Source organism: Panthera onca, chromosome C1 (genome assembly GCF_046562875.1).
Source record: "Panthera onca isolate mPanOnc1 chromosome C1, mPanOnc1 haplotype 2, whole genome shotgun sequence".
Taxonomy (NCBI): Eukaryota; Metazoa; Chordata; class Mammalia; order Carnivora; family Felidae; genus Panthera; species Panthera onca.
The window spans coordinates 196,120,118-196,136,609 of NC_138346.1; the positions used below are offsets into that span (position 1 = coordinate 196,120,118).

Genomic DNA, 16,492 nt, shown 5'->3' on the forward strand with positions numbered 1-16,492 from the left:
ACTACTCGCTGCAGCGTAAATGCACACTCTTTGGAAAGCCATTTCCAGTCCACGTCAAGACCTGTAAACACGTTTAAACCTTTAAACATATGAAGTCCTAGAGAATCCCCCTAAGAAAACACTACCAGGGCAAGAATAGCCCTATAACATCTAAGGTTATAATAATAGAAAATACCTAATACAAATGATTAGCTATGATAAACTACAGTTACGGCACAACCTTTCATTGCATATGTAGCCAGTTGTGATAACGGTGTCATTAACGTGGAGAGTGTTTACAGGCTAATAAGCAAACAAAGCAAGGTTTACAACACTTGGACATTGGGTTCACAGCCACGCACAAGGTTACATACAGCCGAGCGTAGGCTAGAAGAGAATGAGCATCAAAGTGGAAAAAAAGTTTCGGTAGTGAGTTTTAGCTTATTTTTTCTCAACGTTCTATACTTCCTAGAACATTACTTCACTACTTGGGGGATTATTAACAAGCAGTTTGAATATGGAAAGGAGAGGAAGCACATGGCAGCAGGTGTGAGAGGCAAGTGTGATCTTTTACCCGGGGCTGCCCCCGTGTGCAGAGTTCAAGTAGAACCAGGAGGAAAGCCAGCCTGGGGTGGCAGACTGGGTTCTAGAAAGCAACTCAGACCTGCCTTTCTCCCTTCGTCTTTCCAGCCGTGTTCTGCGGAGATCCTGGCGTCCCAGCCCGTGGGAGGAGAGAGGACCGAGGCTTCTCCTACAGGTCGTCCGTCTCCTTCTCCTGCCAGCCCCCTCTGGTGCTGGTGGGCTCACCACGGAGGTTTTGCCAGTCAGACGGGACGTGGAGTGGCACCCAGCCCAGCTGCATAGGTAAGAGGTGGTCTGGGGCAGAGTGTCCCAGCTGGTGGGCATCCTTCGCTCAGGCCCAAGATGATGCCTTTCCTTCCCCGTCTTCAGTGCTCTCATTTGCAAAAGGGAACAAGTCCTCCTCTGAGCTTCTTAAAGCAGGGTGTGATATTGAAATAGCCAGAGTGAACTTGCTGCCGGAGATCACATAGCCCAGGGGTATGACTCGGGTGGAGATACCAACAGGTGGGGGAGGCAGGATCTGGCTCCATTTTCCCCTCCTACCCCTATTTCTCAGAGTGAGCGGAGGCGATGAAAGCTTCAGTGCCCATGTGGTCTGTTTCTCTGTTTTGCAATCCAGACCCAACGCTGACCATGTGCACAGACCCCGGTGTGCCGCAGTTTGGGATACAGAACAATTCCCAGGGATACCAGGTAATGAGGTCAGCCAAGATCGGGCCTTCCTGCCTCCTGTCCCTTCACATCGCTGTCAGCCTCGAAAGACTCAGGGATCTTCCCTGGGGCAGCACCAGTGGGACACAAAACCTTGGAAGCTGGAGACAGGAAGCGCTCTGCCTCTTTGAACCGTGCCACACAGGAGCCCATTCAGAAACAGAAGGCACTTACACCAATCCGAAAACCTGATGTGGGAGAGCAGATTCTCACATATTGACAGCACCACTTCCCAGCAGGCCCATGTAGTTGGGGCGGGTGGTTATGGAAAGACAGAAATGAGTGAGACAGATAACCTTCTGTCCTCACGGCACATATCCCCTACTCACAGACACAGGGCTTAGACAGAGTGGCAGGAACGAGCAGATGCCACACGGGAGGCAGGCTCCATGGACACCTTCCAGGAGGATACAGGCTTCATGGACACATCTCAGAATGAGCTTCAAGGAGAAGGAAGGGATTTGGACAGCCGTGGATGGGACGCACAGAATAGAGAACAGGAAGCAGGAAAGTACAGTTGTGTTCAAGGTGGGACGATTAACTGGAGCCCAAGATGTGCCCAGAAGAAATGGCACATTGGGATCCAGCCAAGGAATGTGATGCATTCACTCAATCTGCATTCATTTAACAAATATTTAGCGGCATAACCTCTCCAGGTGCTAGGAATACAGTGGGAACAAGACAGGCCAGGTGCCCGCTCTAGGAAGCTCTCCACTTGGTGACAATAAACAGGATAATTTCTGACAACAATAAGCACTATGTACCATATAATATAAAGGGGTGTGATGGGGTGGGTTGCTATTTTAGGAAGCGGGGTGAGGGAAGAGGCCTCCTGAACTTGAACTGTGGCCTCTGTGATAAGAAGGGCCAGCCCTGGGCAGAGCTGGGTGGGTATTTCTGGCAGAGGGAGCGGCCAGTGCAGAGGGGCGTCAAGGCAGGGGAGTGCTTAGCAGGTTGGAGGACTGGTAGGTGGGCGAGCCAGCAAGTCCAGAGCATTGTGAACAGAGGAGAAGAGACCAGAGAGCTGGGTGAGGTTTGGAAACGGGGCATTGTCTTATAAAGTTAAATATTCACACATGCTGTGACCCAAGAGCTCCATTCCTGGAAACTAACCCCAAAGACACTCTTGCACATGTTACCAAAACATGAGAAAAATTGTGGTAAAGTCACACAATGGTGTATTAGCAGGACAGATGAATGCACTACAGCTCTACGCAATGCAGTCAGGGGGGAGCCCCAGTGGCTCAGTCGGTTAAGCACCCGACTCTGAATATCAGCCCATAATATCAGCCCAAGTCACGATCTCACTGTTCATGAGTTCAAGCCCTGTGTCAGGCTCTGCACCGACAGTGTGGAGCCTGCTCAGGATTCTCTCTCCCTCTCTTCCTGCCCCTCCCCACTCTCCCTCTCTCTCTCTCTCTCTCTCTCTCTCTGTCCATGTATCAAAATAAATTTAGAAAACTTTTTTTAAAAAAGAAACTTAGTATGGGGTGCCTGGGTGGCTCAGTCGGTTAAGCGTCCAACTTCGGCTCAGGTCATGATCTCGCGGTTCATGAGTTTGAACCCCGCGTCGGGCTCTGTGCTGACAGCTCAGAGCCTGGAGCCTGCTTCGGATTCTGTGTCTCCCTCTCTCTCTGCCCCTCCCCTGCTCATGCTCTGTCTCTCTCTGTCTCAAAAATAAATTAAAAACATTTTTAAAAAAAACCTTAAAAAAAAAAGAAAAGAAACATAGTATGGAATGACAAAGGTGGTATGATGGTATTTCAAAAAGATTAAAACTAGGAACAACATCGTTGAGAGAGATATGTGCCTATGTGTGATAGAATTCTTTTTTAACAAAGCAAGGAAATTAAAAACAAAATTCAAAGTAGTAGTTACCACTGAGGGGGAGCGGAGGAACAGGGCAGGGAAGGAGCACACAGATAGTGACAACTGTGTCACTAGCCTTCTAGCCCTTACGTGGAGGGGTGCACTCCACTTAAGATGTACAGTTCCTTGTGACAGATCATGTCTGTATATGTTCCACATAGACTTTTGCATGCATCAAATATCACATGATAATTTTTTTAATGTTTATTTATTTTTGAGAGCGAGACAGAGAGCAAGCAGGGGAGGGGCAGAGAGAGAGAGGGAGACACAATCCGAAGCAGGCTCCAGGCTCTGAGCTGTCAGCACAGAGCCTGACGTGGGGCTCAAACCCACAAACTGTGAGATCATGACTTGAGCTGAAATCGGATGCTTAACCGACTGAGCCCCTCACGTGATAATTTTTGAGAAGAGAAAGCCATGGGCCAGGTCACCTAGGGCCCTCAAGGCCACAGTGAGCATTTTTGGTTTTATTCTAAATGTCACAGGAAACCATTTGAAGGTGATTCTGATCCAGCATTTGCACGCTGTGGAGAGAGTGAATGATGGGGGTTAAGGAGGGAGGCACCAGACAAGTAGGATGCTGTTGCAGTGGCTCAGGAGGAAGGAGGTAGTGACAGTGACACGGGGAGAAGTGAAGGGGTCGGGGTGGGCTTTGTAGACAGAACCAGAGGACTTGTTGGATTGGAGGGAGAGGCTGAAGCAAAGGGAGGAATCAAGGCTGTCTTGAGGGCTTTGATTTGCACAACTGGTTGGACAGAGGTGCCGTTGCCGAATGAGATGATGAAATTCAAGACACAGCAGTGAGGCCTGGAAGAAGGGAGTGCGAGTCAAGAGTTTCACTTTGCGATTGAATTTGCTCCTGTACGTAATAGGGACACGTGAGTGTTCTTAGCTGGGAAATAGTGAAATCCGAGTTGCAACTTAGGAAGCTGATCTGACCCCGCCATGCCACGCAGAGGGCAGAGGGAGAGACGGAGTCGGTGGCTGCAGGGGTGTAGAGTTGGACAGTGAGGGCTGGTGGAGGGTGAGGATGGGGAAAACAACTGAGCAGAGACTTAGATGGCAGGAAGGTGGCAATTCTGTCCGACAGATACTTACAAAGCAAGTGCCAGATGCAGCTATCTGGAGAGAAGACAAGTCTCCCTTCCTTACGGAATGTATCGATTTCGTAAAAGAAAGAGACACGCACAAGCAGTGATTCTGTTTCGTGCAGTGTATAAAATGCTTTCAAATCCACCACTGCATTTGAGTGTCACGACACTGTGCTGTAGGCGTAGCAGGGCTGGTCACCCCACGCTGTCCACCAGAAGACTAAGGCATAGAGTCCCCTACAGCCTGTCGCTCAGTGAGTAGATGTGGAAGCCGCAACTCTGATCAAGATCTTCTGATTCTGAGTCAGGCACTCTGTCCGCCACAGCGGAGAGTGATGCTTCCAGTAACAGCATTGATCTGGCTCCGGGGCCTGGGTGAGGGCTTGCGGAAAAGGCGGAGTGGAAGCTGCCTCAAAGGGTAAATAATATTTAACCGGGCAGAGAAGTGGAAGTAGGATGTTGCAGGTGGAGACAGGGGTATGGGTAGGAGCTCGGTCACGCGAAAGTAAGTAGTCAAGCGACAGGGAGTGAAGCATCACTGGGTAGAAAGTGATCAAGGAACCTTCCCTCCTCCCCACAGGTCGGAAGCACAGTGCTCTTCCGCTGTCAAAAAGGTTACCTGCTTCAGGGCTCCACCACCAGGACCTGCCTTCCCAACCTGACCTGGAGCGGAACCCCGCCCGACTGTGTCCGTGAGTGCAGACTTCACCTGCATCCCACGACGGTGCCTCTTGGCAACACGTTATCTCCCCCAGCTGGGCACCCGGGCCGTGCTCAGACGTTCTGGATGACGGGGAGCTCATGACTTCTCATTGGGACCAATACTGCGCTCTTTGTAGTCCTTATCCCTTGGGGCCTCACGGAAGACACTGCCACACAAAAGCCTTTCTGATACTGGAAGGCAATTCCTATGCCTTAGCAAAAAAGAAAGAACTTTCCAGTGGCAGCAAAAACAAACTGCTACAAGGTCAGCCCTCAGGATGAAAGATTGCAGGCTTTTGACCATAATTATTCCTCTTCCCTCAGGAAGAGTGCTGCAGTCCCTCCAGACTGACTAAGCCAGTATCCACATCACCTCCATCGTAGCCATCTGTATAGACATCAAGGCTGGGGTGGAGGGGAGATTTGGGGAGGGCATGCTAGGCATGAAAGGGGCCTAGAAAGCAAAGGAAGGGGATGTTCCATCTAGGAACAAGAATGGGCAGAAGGCCTTCTGAGGACCCTAATCCCCCAGGCCCAACACCATCTTTCCTCTCGTCCAGCCCACCACTGCAAGCAGCCAGAGACGCCAACCCATGCCAACGTTGGGGCCCTGGACTTGCCCTCCATGGGCTACACCCTCATCTATTCCTGCCAGGAGGGCTTCTCCCTCAAGGGTGGCTCCGAGCACCGCACCTGCAAAGCAGATGGCAGCTGGACAGGCAAACCACCCATCTGCCTGGGTGAGTGTGCCTGCTCGGTGAACTTCTCCAGCAGGGGAGGCCAAAGGTGACAGCTGAGCTTGGGGGGAAGACGGCAACAGAGAAGGAAGAGGGGCGCCTGGGTGGCTCAGTTGGTTAAGCCTCCACCTCTCGGTTTCAGCTCAGGTCATGATCTCACGGTCTGTGGGTTCAAGCCCCACGTCAGGCTCTCTGCCGACAGCGCAGAGCCTGCTTGGGATTCTCTCCCTTTCTCTCTCTCTGCCCCTCTCCCACTCTCATTTTTTCTCCCTCTGCCTCTCAAAATAAATAAATATTTCTTAAAAAGGAAGGAAGAGATGTGATTTCCAGGAGCTGGATCCTGCTTCTGATTTTCTGAGGTATTGAGCCTCTAGGAGATGTCAGTCTAGAGAGGCACAGGGTAAAGCCATCCCAAATTTTATTTTGCTACCTTCTCCCAGGATTATGTGTAATCATTTCCACCAAACCAGAATAACTCGTTACACATAGTATAACCTTGATAAAACAGCACCCACCCACAGATCCCTCGGCATTACCAAAATGCCCCAGACCTCCCTCCCCCTCGTCTTCATTCATTCATTCATTCTGTTTATTGAGCATTATCACCACACATGCCTGTGCTAGGGATAGGGAATTGGAAGGTGAAAGACACAGACCCTGCCCTAAAATAGCTCACGTTCAGCTGCAGAAGACACACTATCAAATATAACCGAACCTTCAGGAACATGGCAATGCACTGAATGCCGTGGGGATGAGGAGGAAGAAGACCAATTCAGCCTAAGTAGGGGAGGAGAGAAACCAGGGAAGGCTTCCTGGAGAAGGTGATCTGAGTCCAGGCTTAATAGAAGGGTCAAGCGGGGCGCCTGGGTGGCTCAGTCGGTTAAGCGGCCGACTTCGGCTCAGGTCACGATCTCGCGGTCCGTGAGTTCGAGCCCCGCGTCGGGCTCTGTGCTAACAGCTCAGAGCCTGGAGCCCGTTTCAGATTCTGTGTCTCCCTCTCTCTGACCCTCCCCCGTTCATGCTCTGTCTCTCTCTGTCTCAAAAATAAATAAACGTTAAAAAAAAAATTTTTTTTAAAAGAAGGGTCAAGCAAGGATAAAGGATCAGTTTGGTACTGGAACGGCATTAAACTCTCTTACAGATGCTGATCTCACCATATTTCAGGTGCTAAGTAGTCTAAGCACTTTGTGTGCACTAACGCATTTAATCCTTAACAATCATCCTAAGAGGCAGGGGCTATTCAGATTTAACATATGAGGAAACTGAGACACAGAGAAGTTAAGCAACATGCCCAGGGTCACCAGCTGGTAAAGGAAAAGTGCTGAGATTCAGATCCTGAAGACCGAACTTCAGAATCCCTGTTCCTAAGTACTTTGCAGTTCTGCCCCTCAGGGAGAGAAAGTGTCAGAGTCAGAGCCTTTATCAGGGCCAGAATGTAATAGTATTCTTGTATTTTCACTGCATGAAGTGTTGTACGTTTATTTTACTTATGAAAAGTAGTATTTGTTTTCCATATGTGGTAGTGAACTCTTCTAGAGTACATTTAAGTTCTCATTGAGATAATATAGTCATAATATAAAATTTACCAAATGAACCATTTGTAAGTGCACAGCTCAGTGGCATTAAGTGCATTTACCATACTGTGTGCAACCATCACCACCTTCTCCAGGACACCTTCATCTTCCCCAACAGAAATTCTGTCCCCGTTATCATTTGTCTCAAGATAGTTTTTGATTTCCCTTTTGATTTCTTCTTCAGTCCATTGGTTGCTCAGGAACATGGTATATAATCTCCACATATTTGTGAATTTTCCACTTTTTTTCTTATAATTGATTTCTAGTTTTATATCATTGTGGCCAGAAGAGATGCTTGATATGATCTCTATCTTCTTAGATTTATTAAGAATGTTCTGTCCTGGAGAATGTTCCCTGTGCACTTGAGGAGAATGTATATTCGGCTGCCGTTGGATGGAATGTTCTGTAAATGTCCATTAAGTCCATCTGATCCCATGTTTAGTTTAGGTCCAGTGTTTTCTTACTGATTTACTGTCTGAAAGATCTATCTGTTGTCGAAAGTGAGGTATTGAACTCCTCTACTGTTATTGTATTGCTGTCTGCTTCTCCCCACAGATTTGTTAATATTTGCTTTATATATTTAGGTGTCTTGATGTTGGGTGCATAAATATTTATAACTGTTATATCCTCGTGATGAATTGACCCTTTATCATTATCTAATGAACTTCTTTCTCTCTTGTTACGGTTTTTGGCTTGAAGTCTACTCTGTCTATATAAATATAGCTTGCTCCGCTGTTGGTTTCCATTTGCATGGAACATCTTTTTCCTTCACTTCATTTTCAGCTACATGTCCTTAAAAGTCAGTCTCTTGTAGGCAGCATATAGTTGGGTCTGGAGTTTTTGTTTGGTTTTTGTTTTGTTTTGTCCGCTCAACCGCTCTCTGTGTTTGGATTGGAGAATTTAGTCCATTTACATTTAAAGTAATTTTTGAGGGACCCCTGGGTGTCTCAGTCGGTTAAGGGTTCAACTTTGGCTCGGGTCACGATCTCACGGTTCATGAGTTCGAGCCCCACATGGGACTCTGTGCTGATAGCTCAGAGCCTGCTTCTGATTCTGTCTCCCTTTCTTTTTACCCCTCCCCTGCTCACACACTCTCTGTCTCTCTCAAAAATAAATAAACATTTAAAAAAATTACAGGGGCATCTGGGTGACTTAGTTGGTTAAGCATCCAACTTCAACTCAGGTCATGATCTCACAGTTCATGAGTTCAAGCCCCACATCCAGCTCTGTGCTGACAGCTCAGAGTCTGGAGCCTGCTTCTGATTCTGTGTCTCCTTCTCTCTCTGCCCCTGCCCCCACTCACACTCTGTCTCTCTCTCTCAAAAATAAATAATAAAAAAATTTTAATTATAAAAAGATAAGTAATTTTTTATAAGTATGAACTTCCTGTTGCCATTTTCTTAATTTTTTTTCTGTCTGCTTTGTAGTTCCTTTCTTCTTTTCTCACTCTCTTCCTTTGGAATTTGATGAGTTTCTGTAGTGGTACGTTTTGATTCCTTCCTCTTTTTATGTATCAACTATAGGTTTTTGTTTTGTGTTTACTGTGAGGCTTACATAAAACATAATTATGGCAGTCTTTTAGAGCAAATAACAACTTAACTTTGAGTGCATACAAAAGCTCTACGTTTTTACACTCCCTTCCTACATTTTATGTTTTTGAGATCACAATTGACATCTTTTTATATTGTGTATTCATTAACAAATTATTATAGTTATAGTTACTTTTAACACTTTTGTCTTTTAACCTTTACACTAGCGTTATGACTGATTTACCCACCACAATTATAGTATTAGAGTATTCTGAATGTAACCATCTATCTTTATCAGTGAGCTTTATACATTTATATGCTCTTATGTTTAGATCTTTTCTTTTACTTGAACTCTTACTGTTGAACAATGTGTAGCTGTACATTCAGTGTGTCCATGGCGTGGGGGGTGGGGGGAGGGAATTCAGGAGCCTTCTATGTCACCATCTTGCTCTGGAGTCTCTTCAAGAGTTCTTTATATATCTAGAATATGAGACCCTTATCAGATACAAGATGTTCACATATTTTCTCCCATTTTACGGGTGGTCTTTCACTTTCTTTATTTTTTGTTAAGTTTATAGTACTCTATCCTTTATTTCACTCCTCACCTAAAATGAAATTAGACTGTCAATTTTAAGCTCCACTTTAGTCCTGTATTACATTGTTTTTTTCAAATGTGGGAGGTATTTTTTACAGCCTTATTGAGATATAATTGGTACATTAAACTGCACATATGTAATGAATACAATGCAATTAGTTTGGACTTTTTTGACCTTCAAAAGAAGGTAAAAATAAGGACCTTCTTTTGAGAAGGTCCTTATTTTTACCTTCTTTTGATGTCCTTTTGAACACAAAAGTTTTTAATTTTAGTGAACTCCAATTTATCTATATTTTCTTTGCTTGTTTGTGCTTTCATATCATATCTAAGAAACCACTGCCAAATCCAAGGTCATGAAAACTTATGCCTGTGTTTTCTTCTAAGAGCTTTATAGTTTAGCTCTTACATTTAGGTTTATTTTGTGGGGGGTTTTTTGGTGCGGGTGGTTGTTTGGGGTCCAAATTCATTCTTTTGCATGTGGCTATCCAGTTATCCCAGCACCATTTATTGGAAAAACTATTCTTCACTATTCTTCATTGAACTGTCTTGGTACCCTTATCAAAGATCACTTGACCATAAATATGTGAGCTTATATCTGGATCCTCCATTTTATCCATTGAGCCGTGTAACTGCCTCTATGACATCACCACAGGTCTGATTACAATAGCTTTGTAATAAATTTTGAAGTCGGGAAGTGTACATCTTCCTTTTTGTGCTGCTTTTTCAGGATTGTTTTGGCTCTTCTGGGCCCCTTTTATTTCTAGATGAATTTTAGGATTGGATTTTGAAATTCTGCAAAGCAGACAGCTGGGATTTTGACAGGGATTGTGGTAAATCTGTAGGTCAGTTGGGGGAGTGTTGCCATCTGAGCTATATTAAGTCTTCCAGTCCATGAACATGGAATGTCTTCCCATTCATTTAAATCTTTAATTCTTTCGAATGATGGTTTGTCATTTTCAGCATATAAGTCTTGCACTTCCTTGGTTACATTTATTCTTAAGTACTTCATTGTTTTTGATGTTACTGTGTACTTATATATAAAAACACAAAATGCTTTAGATGCAGTTGAATTTTACCTGTCCCTTCCTGTGTGACCTTGGGCAAGCCTCTTCACCTCTCTGCCCCTTAGTGGGTTTCTCTTCTATAAAATGGAGACAATAATCTCTACCTCACAGGTTTTTTTCATTAAAATGTTTCATGTTATTTACTTATTTTGAGAGAAACCATGAGCAGGGGAGGGGCAGATAGAGAGGAAGAGAGAGAATCCCAAGCAGGCTCTGCACTGGCAGCACAGAGCCTGACATGGAGCTCGATCTCACAAACTGTGAGATCATGATCTGAACCAAAATCAAGAGCTGGACACTTAGCCAACTGAGCCACGTAGGTACCCCTCTACCTCACAGTTTTGAGAGCAGGGGTAAGTGAAATAACATGAAATACATGGCCTAGCATAGATCCTGGCCCATAAAATGCTTTCTCCCTCTCACTCCCTCATCTTATAAAACCTAAGACAATTAAAGGCATTTTGTTCATAAATGTGCTTTTACTGAGTCTTTGTGGAAAGTTTCTCCACAGCCTTTTGCAAACACAAACATAAGCTAACCTCCAGAGTCGGAAGGATTATGCTAAAACCCTGGCCTCCTAAAAGAGACAGTAGGGAGAGTCAGCCCTTCCTTGGTGACAGGACAGATATTTCTGTTGTTTCTGTGTCAAATAAGGAAAGACATTAACATTGGCTGACTGTCACCTCATTTATTTATCACAGACCTATAAGGTATGTTTCAGTATTTGCCCATGTTTCCAATGAGGAGACAGAGACTCTGAGTGGTAAAGTAACTAGTCAAGGTCACACAGCATTAAGTAGCACTACTGGGACCTGAACCTAGACTGTATGGCTCAGGCCCAAAACTTGTGCCTTTGCACATGCTTTTGCCTGTGAGGGCTTCTCAGTCTTTTATTTCCCACACACACAAGTGCTTCATTGAATTCAGTTGTAGACTGATGTGTATATAAACTGCTGTGAAAGGGTTGACAGCCTCAGGCCATGGGCAGCTACTAGGAAGCTCCATAACCTTTTATGATCTCTGAAATTGCTTGGAGAATCATCAGTGAGCCAGTGACAAAAATAATGGTGAATATAACAATCAGAAGGAGGCCCAAGACCAGGTGCCGGATGTGCAGGCACTCAGTGGCAGAGTCATAGGCCTGGGCCTCTGTCACATCACCTACCTTCTTCCAGTCCCTGGACTTCACAGAGTAGCCCAGGCAGCACAAGTTCACAAAGACTATGTTGAACAGGGACCAGATGATGTGATCATGCACAGAGGTTTTGCTGTGAATGTCGATCTTGGTGGTTGCCATGGGATCCAAGCCCTGGGTCACCCCAAGTACAGCCACCTCGTGCTTCTCCTTGAGCATCTCATAGGTTGGGGGGGAAGTGGTGTGGATGCTGGGAAAGTAGGGCTGGGAATTGCAGTTCATAATGCCAGACGGAGCAGCTGTTGGGGGCTTCTTAGTCTTCATATCATCACTCCAAAGGAGGGAAGCACTCCACTGAAACCCCCACCAATGCTCAAGGAGTTCGCTTTTGATTGGTGGAAGGTCCTCCTTGGTGCCAGGCATCTGGGAGGAAAGTAGAAACAGTCCAGGACAGGGCTGTTCAAACTAGTGTCATCCGTAGGGGCATTCGGCAGATTTCTGTACCAGGGTGGGAAAATAACTTTATTTTCCTTTACCCTTTACTGAAATTTAGCATTTCCTTTCATTTGGAATGGAGACAAAAACCCAAAACAGTGTTTACAACACCTATAACTTTGTAACCAGTAAAAATTGCAGAGATTTTCATATTATATTATCATTCTCGCTGATATCGTGAAATATTGCGTATGTTCCTGACTAATGTTCCTAATGAAACATTAGGGTAGTGACTGGACCTGCTGCCAGATCCTGTTACTTAATGCAGTAGTAAAGAATCACATATCTACCTGCATCCTAGTTCTTTATTTAGTATTTCAATGACTATAATCGATGGAATAGATTTTCCTTTAACTCTTTACGTTTGATTATTCTGAGAGGGGCCCATAGCATCACCAGACCATCAAAGTATCCACTCCCAGTCTAAAGAGGACAAGTCCAAAACAAGATCTCAAAGAAACCATTGACCTAATGTCAGAGAGGTGGCCATTATTTCTCCAGTAGAGTGTAGACCAGAGGCTGAACCTATTTCCCTCCTTTCTCTTTCCCCAGCAGAGGTGCGGCCTAGTGGGAGACCCATCAACACTGCCCGGGAACCACCACTCACCCAGGCCTCCGGTAGGTATGGTTCAGATCTCTGGCTCAAGAAACTGGTGTTGCTTCCTTCACCTAGTTACACATGACTTTCTAAGTACTCAGTGAAAGGATGTGAAAACTGTCTACAGAGCCAAACAGGTTTCCCCACCCCAAGCAGACTTCAGGAGGAAGTGAAGGAAGGAAATGAAACAAAAACCTCATCCAGAAGAGAGAGCCCAAGCTTTCCAGAAACACATCCAGAGCTTCGAGCTCTGGAGCCATTGATTACCACAAGCCCAGCCCCCACCCCCCAACCCAGTATGTGGTCATACAGACACAAAGACCCAAGTCCTGCCTAGGGAGCTTCCTGGAAATGGTTACATTTTTAATACAGGTATTGTATCTTTCAAAGTATAATGTCCATAACTGGGCACATAACTACAGGTGTGGCCCGACCAGTGCAAGACTATTATAGACTATCATATCCTTTTTCAAACTTTATTCTTTTATGTACCACATTAGTGTGTTATACAAGAAGGAAACTAGATTTGGCATCATATTCAGCTCTAATTCCATTCTGGGTCACAAGAGGACTCGAGCACTCCACCGTCCTCCCCTGTGTTAGGTGTCGGGGGAAAACAATCTCAGTGAGTGAACTGGGATCAGCCATCAGGTGGCCGCAATCCTATCAACACATATGTAAGTCCCTCTCATATCTGCTCCCCAATTCCTCTAGTTCCTGGTGATGTTTTTGCCAAGAATTCCCTTTGGAAAGGGGCCTATGAGTACCAGGGGAAGAAGCAGCCAGCCATGCTCAGAGTGACTGGCTTCCAGGTTGTCAACAGCAAGGTCAACGCCACCATGATTGACCACAGTGGGGTAGAAGTGCACTTGGCTGGTAAGGAGCAGGCCACCCCCTTGAAAGCCTGGGTGTGGCAGGGGTGGGTGGGCCCACACCCTCTGCAAGGATGTGTCTACTCTCATTGCGTCCTCCTGTCCTTATCTGGTGGGGAGCGGGCAAATAATGTGTCTGTTCATTTTTGCTTGCATGATAAAACCACTGGGACTAAAATGAAGTGGTTAGATAACAAACAATAACTTGAACATAAAAGCACTCCTAACTAAAGAGGAAAGAGACCAATATCTCTAAAACTGAACCAAAAATAGGGACAGAGAACTCCCAGAAGCCAAAATACAGACAGACAATAAACAAAAGAAAGTACACGTTTCAGCAGTAATCAAAAAACTGAAAGTAAATACAAAATGCCATTTTCTACTTATCCCACTACGATTTTTTTTTTAAGCGATAAACTTTAGTGCTGGTCAAGGTCAAGTGAAGACACTGATGCGGTGAGGGCCAAAGTATGAAACAGGGCAATTCTAGAAAACAGTTTGGAAACTTGTGTCAAGATCTTTGAAAATTAGTGAACCCATTAATTATATTTCTAGGAATTTTTTTCATAAAAAGTAGCTATGGAGGGAGTCAAACATTTATGAATAAAGGATGTTCACATAACAGGGCCATTTGTATCATATCAAAACTGGAAGGAGAAAATTGTCCAAAGTTAATGAAATAGATGTATTAATTATAAGAGATCTGATAGATAAAACAGCTTGCCAGTTTTGGGGAAAATGGACCTATCGTAGTGCACGTTAAATGTGACTCCAGTTTTTAAAGGAAAAATTATATTCATAAGAAAGAAAGCTGGAAGTAATTACACCAAAACATGAACAGTGGCAATTTCTTAGTGATATCAGGAATGATTGTGATTTTCTTCCTGCATCTCTGCATTTTCCAAAATTTCCCCAATTTTCAATCTTCCTATAATCAGAAAACTAAATCTCTCAGAAAACAAATGTAAAGATAAAGGCATGCGTGAGCAAATGAAGGCACATGTTAATACACAACCCACATGCACTCATATCCGCCCATTCATGCATGCACACACCAGCACAGCTGAGCAGTCAGTTTCACTCATCTGCTTTAAGACACAGTCATAAAGATGTGCACATAACCCCGTGTACGTGCCTCCTGCATTCCCACACCCACCGAATTGTAAAACATACTCGTGTGTTAACTGACACATTAACGTATCCAAAGTCCTGTTCACTTTATTCCGCCATGTGCATGTTTTAAAAGGGTCACAATCACAGGCCAGTGATTTAGTGGTAACACACATTTGCACATTCTTGCACATCCTCTCATTCAGCCCACACAAACTCATGGGCAACACTATACTTACCTACTTATGGTTATGCATGGAATGTTTATATCAACATCTACATGTGAAATTTCACCAGGACAGCCACACCCACATCCCCACAAATATGGGTTTGGGGATTTTTCCAGATCTTTAGTCTACTCTCTGAACTTTCTTTTCCCAGGAATTTACAAGAAAGAAGATTTCCATCTCCTGCTCCAGGTTTACCAGATCACAGGACCTGCGGAGATCTTTGTGAATAAGTTCAAAGATGACCACTGGGCTTTAGATGGGCATGTAAGTTCAACAAAATCTGCCCTTGACCTCCCTGTGCCCTATCCCCACCCCTGATTCCCAGATCACTGGCAGGGAATGGGGGAGAAGAGAGTGGAAACTCATAGGATCAACATGGAAACCTGGGGGGGGGGGGGGGGTTCTTTGGGACGAGGACAGGGAGCAAGGGAGCCCTCGCCTGCTCGTGAAGTGGGTAAAGGAAAAGATAAAGGGACCAGGAGGCTGAGTGTCCAGAGGGCCAGCACATCTGAGTGATAGGGAGTAGGTTCTGATGTTAGAGCAGAAAGCAAGGAACTAGAGGTCAGCGGTGTAAGAGTGAATTCAAGCAAGCTGGAGGTAATGGCATGGTGCCGGGACATGGGAAAAGGTGGTGGGTCCCGGGTGACTACCTCAAATATCCACTCACATTTGAGGATGCGGATTACAGATGATTTAGCACAGCTAGAAGACCAAGACATAGGGGAGGAGACACGGCTTCCTTGCCTTCTCTTGTGGGGGAAGACTTAACGCATTCTAGGGCATTCTGAAGGCAGAAGGCAGGTCCACAGTGATGCTCCTCTTCCAGTTTCACAGGAGAGGAGTTGAGCATCATGTCACATATCACACCCTTGGCTTCCCTGTCTTGGATCTTTGATGCTAGAAATGAAAGGCCGGGAAGGAGGGAGAGGTCACAGAGGCCAGAGTAGCAGAGAGCTGAGGAGTCAGGGTGCATCCTCAGGGACAAGACAGCAGGTGGACGACTGTGGATTCGTGACTTTGCTTTTCAAATACATAAGGAGAGGGGCACCTGGCTGGCTCAGTCAGTACAGCATGAGACTCTTGATCTCAGGGTCAAGAGTTCAAGCCCCACGCTGGGCATAGAGCTTACTTAAACATGTAAGGAGAAGCAAGTGGCTTCCCCCAAGGGCTGGCACATCTGGTTAGTTCCTTGGTATTCTTGAGATTATCCTGTGGACCCCCCTTGGATACCCCATTGGGTAGCAAAGACCCGGATGCTTCAATAGCAGTAGTCCCAAAGCCGTGCAAGAACAACAGACCCTACCATGCTGGGAGGGTCGCCATAGAGAACAAGGGTCAAAGGTAGGGAATGGATGGGGCTAGGAGTACAGGCCATGGGCTAGAAGCGAATGGAGCTCTGGAGGGCCAAGCCGCTGGAGCAGCTTAGGACAACAGCCAACCATCAGGCCTACTTCTGTGGCCACCCGTGCGTGGTTTGGGGCACAGATGGCGCAGTCCGCCTAGAGCACAGTGGACGGAGGACCCACCTTGGGGATGGAGCAGGAGCTGGGAGGCGTGCAGTAGCCAAACATCCTCAAAGCATGCCCTCAGCTGAGCAGCACACGGGCTTTGCGTCCAAT

General features: G+C 45.7%; 1 protein-coding gene across 4 annotated transcripts in view; it reads left to right on the plus strand.

Moving 5' to 3' along the window:
* The window catches only part of CSMD2 (CUB and Sushi multiple domains 2), a 599,309-nt gene that overhangs the window by 576,153 nt on the left and 6,664 nt on the right, over nucleotides 1–16,492 (plus strand). For 2 of the 4 annotated variants that reach the window (XM_078452082.2, XM_078452084.2), the window contains 7 exons: nucleotides 670–843; nucleotides 1,181–1,254; nucleotides 4,813–4,924; nucleotides 5,495–5,674; nucleotides 12,616–12,681; nucleotides 13,376–13,537; nucleotides 15,025–15,137. In XM_078452082.2, the coding sequence (XP_078308208.2) occupies nucleotides 670–843; nucleotides 1,181–1,254; nucleotides 4,813–4,924; nucleotides 5,495–5,674; nucleotides 12,616–12,681; nucleotides 13,376–13,537; nucleotides 15,025–15,137 (881 nt within the window). Of the gene's footprint in view, nucleotides 1–669; nucleotides 844–1,180; nucleotides 1,255–4,812; nucleotides 4,925–5,494; nucleotides 5,675–12,615; nucleotides 12,682–13,375; nucleotides 13,538–15,024; nucleotides 15,138–16,492 lie in introns of those variants that run through there. The other 2 variants (XM_078452083.2, XM_078452085.2) reach the window with 2 other exon arrangements.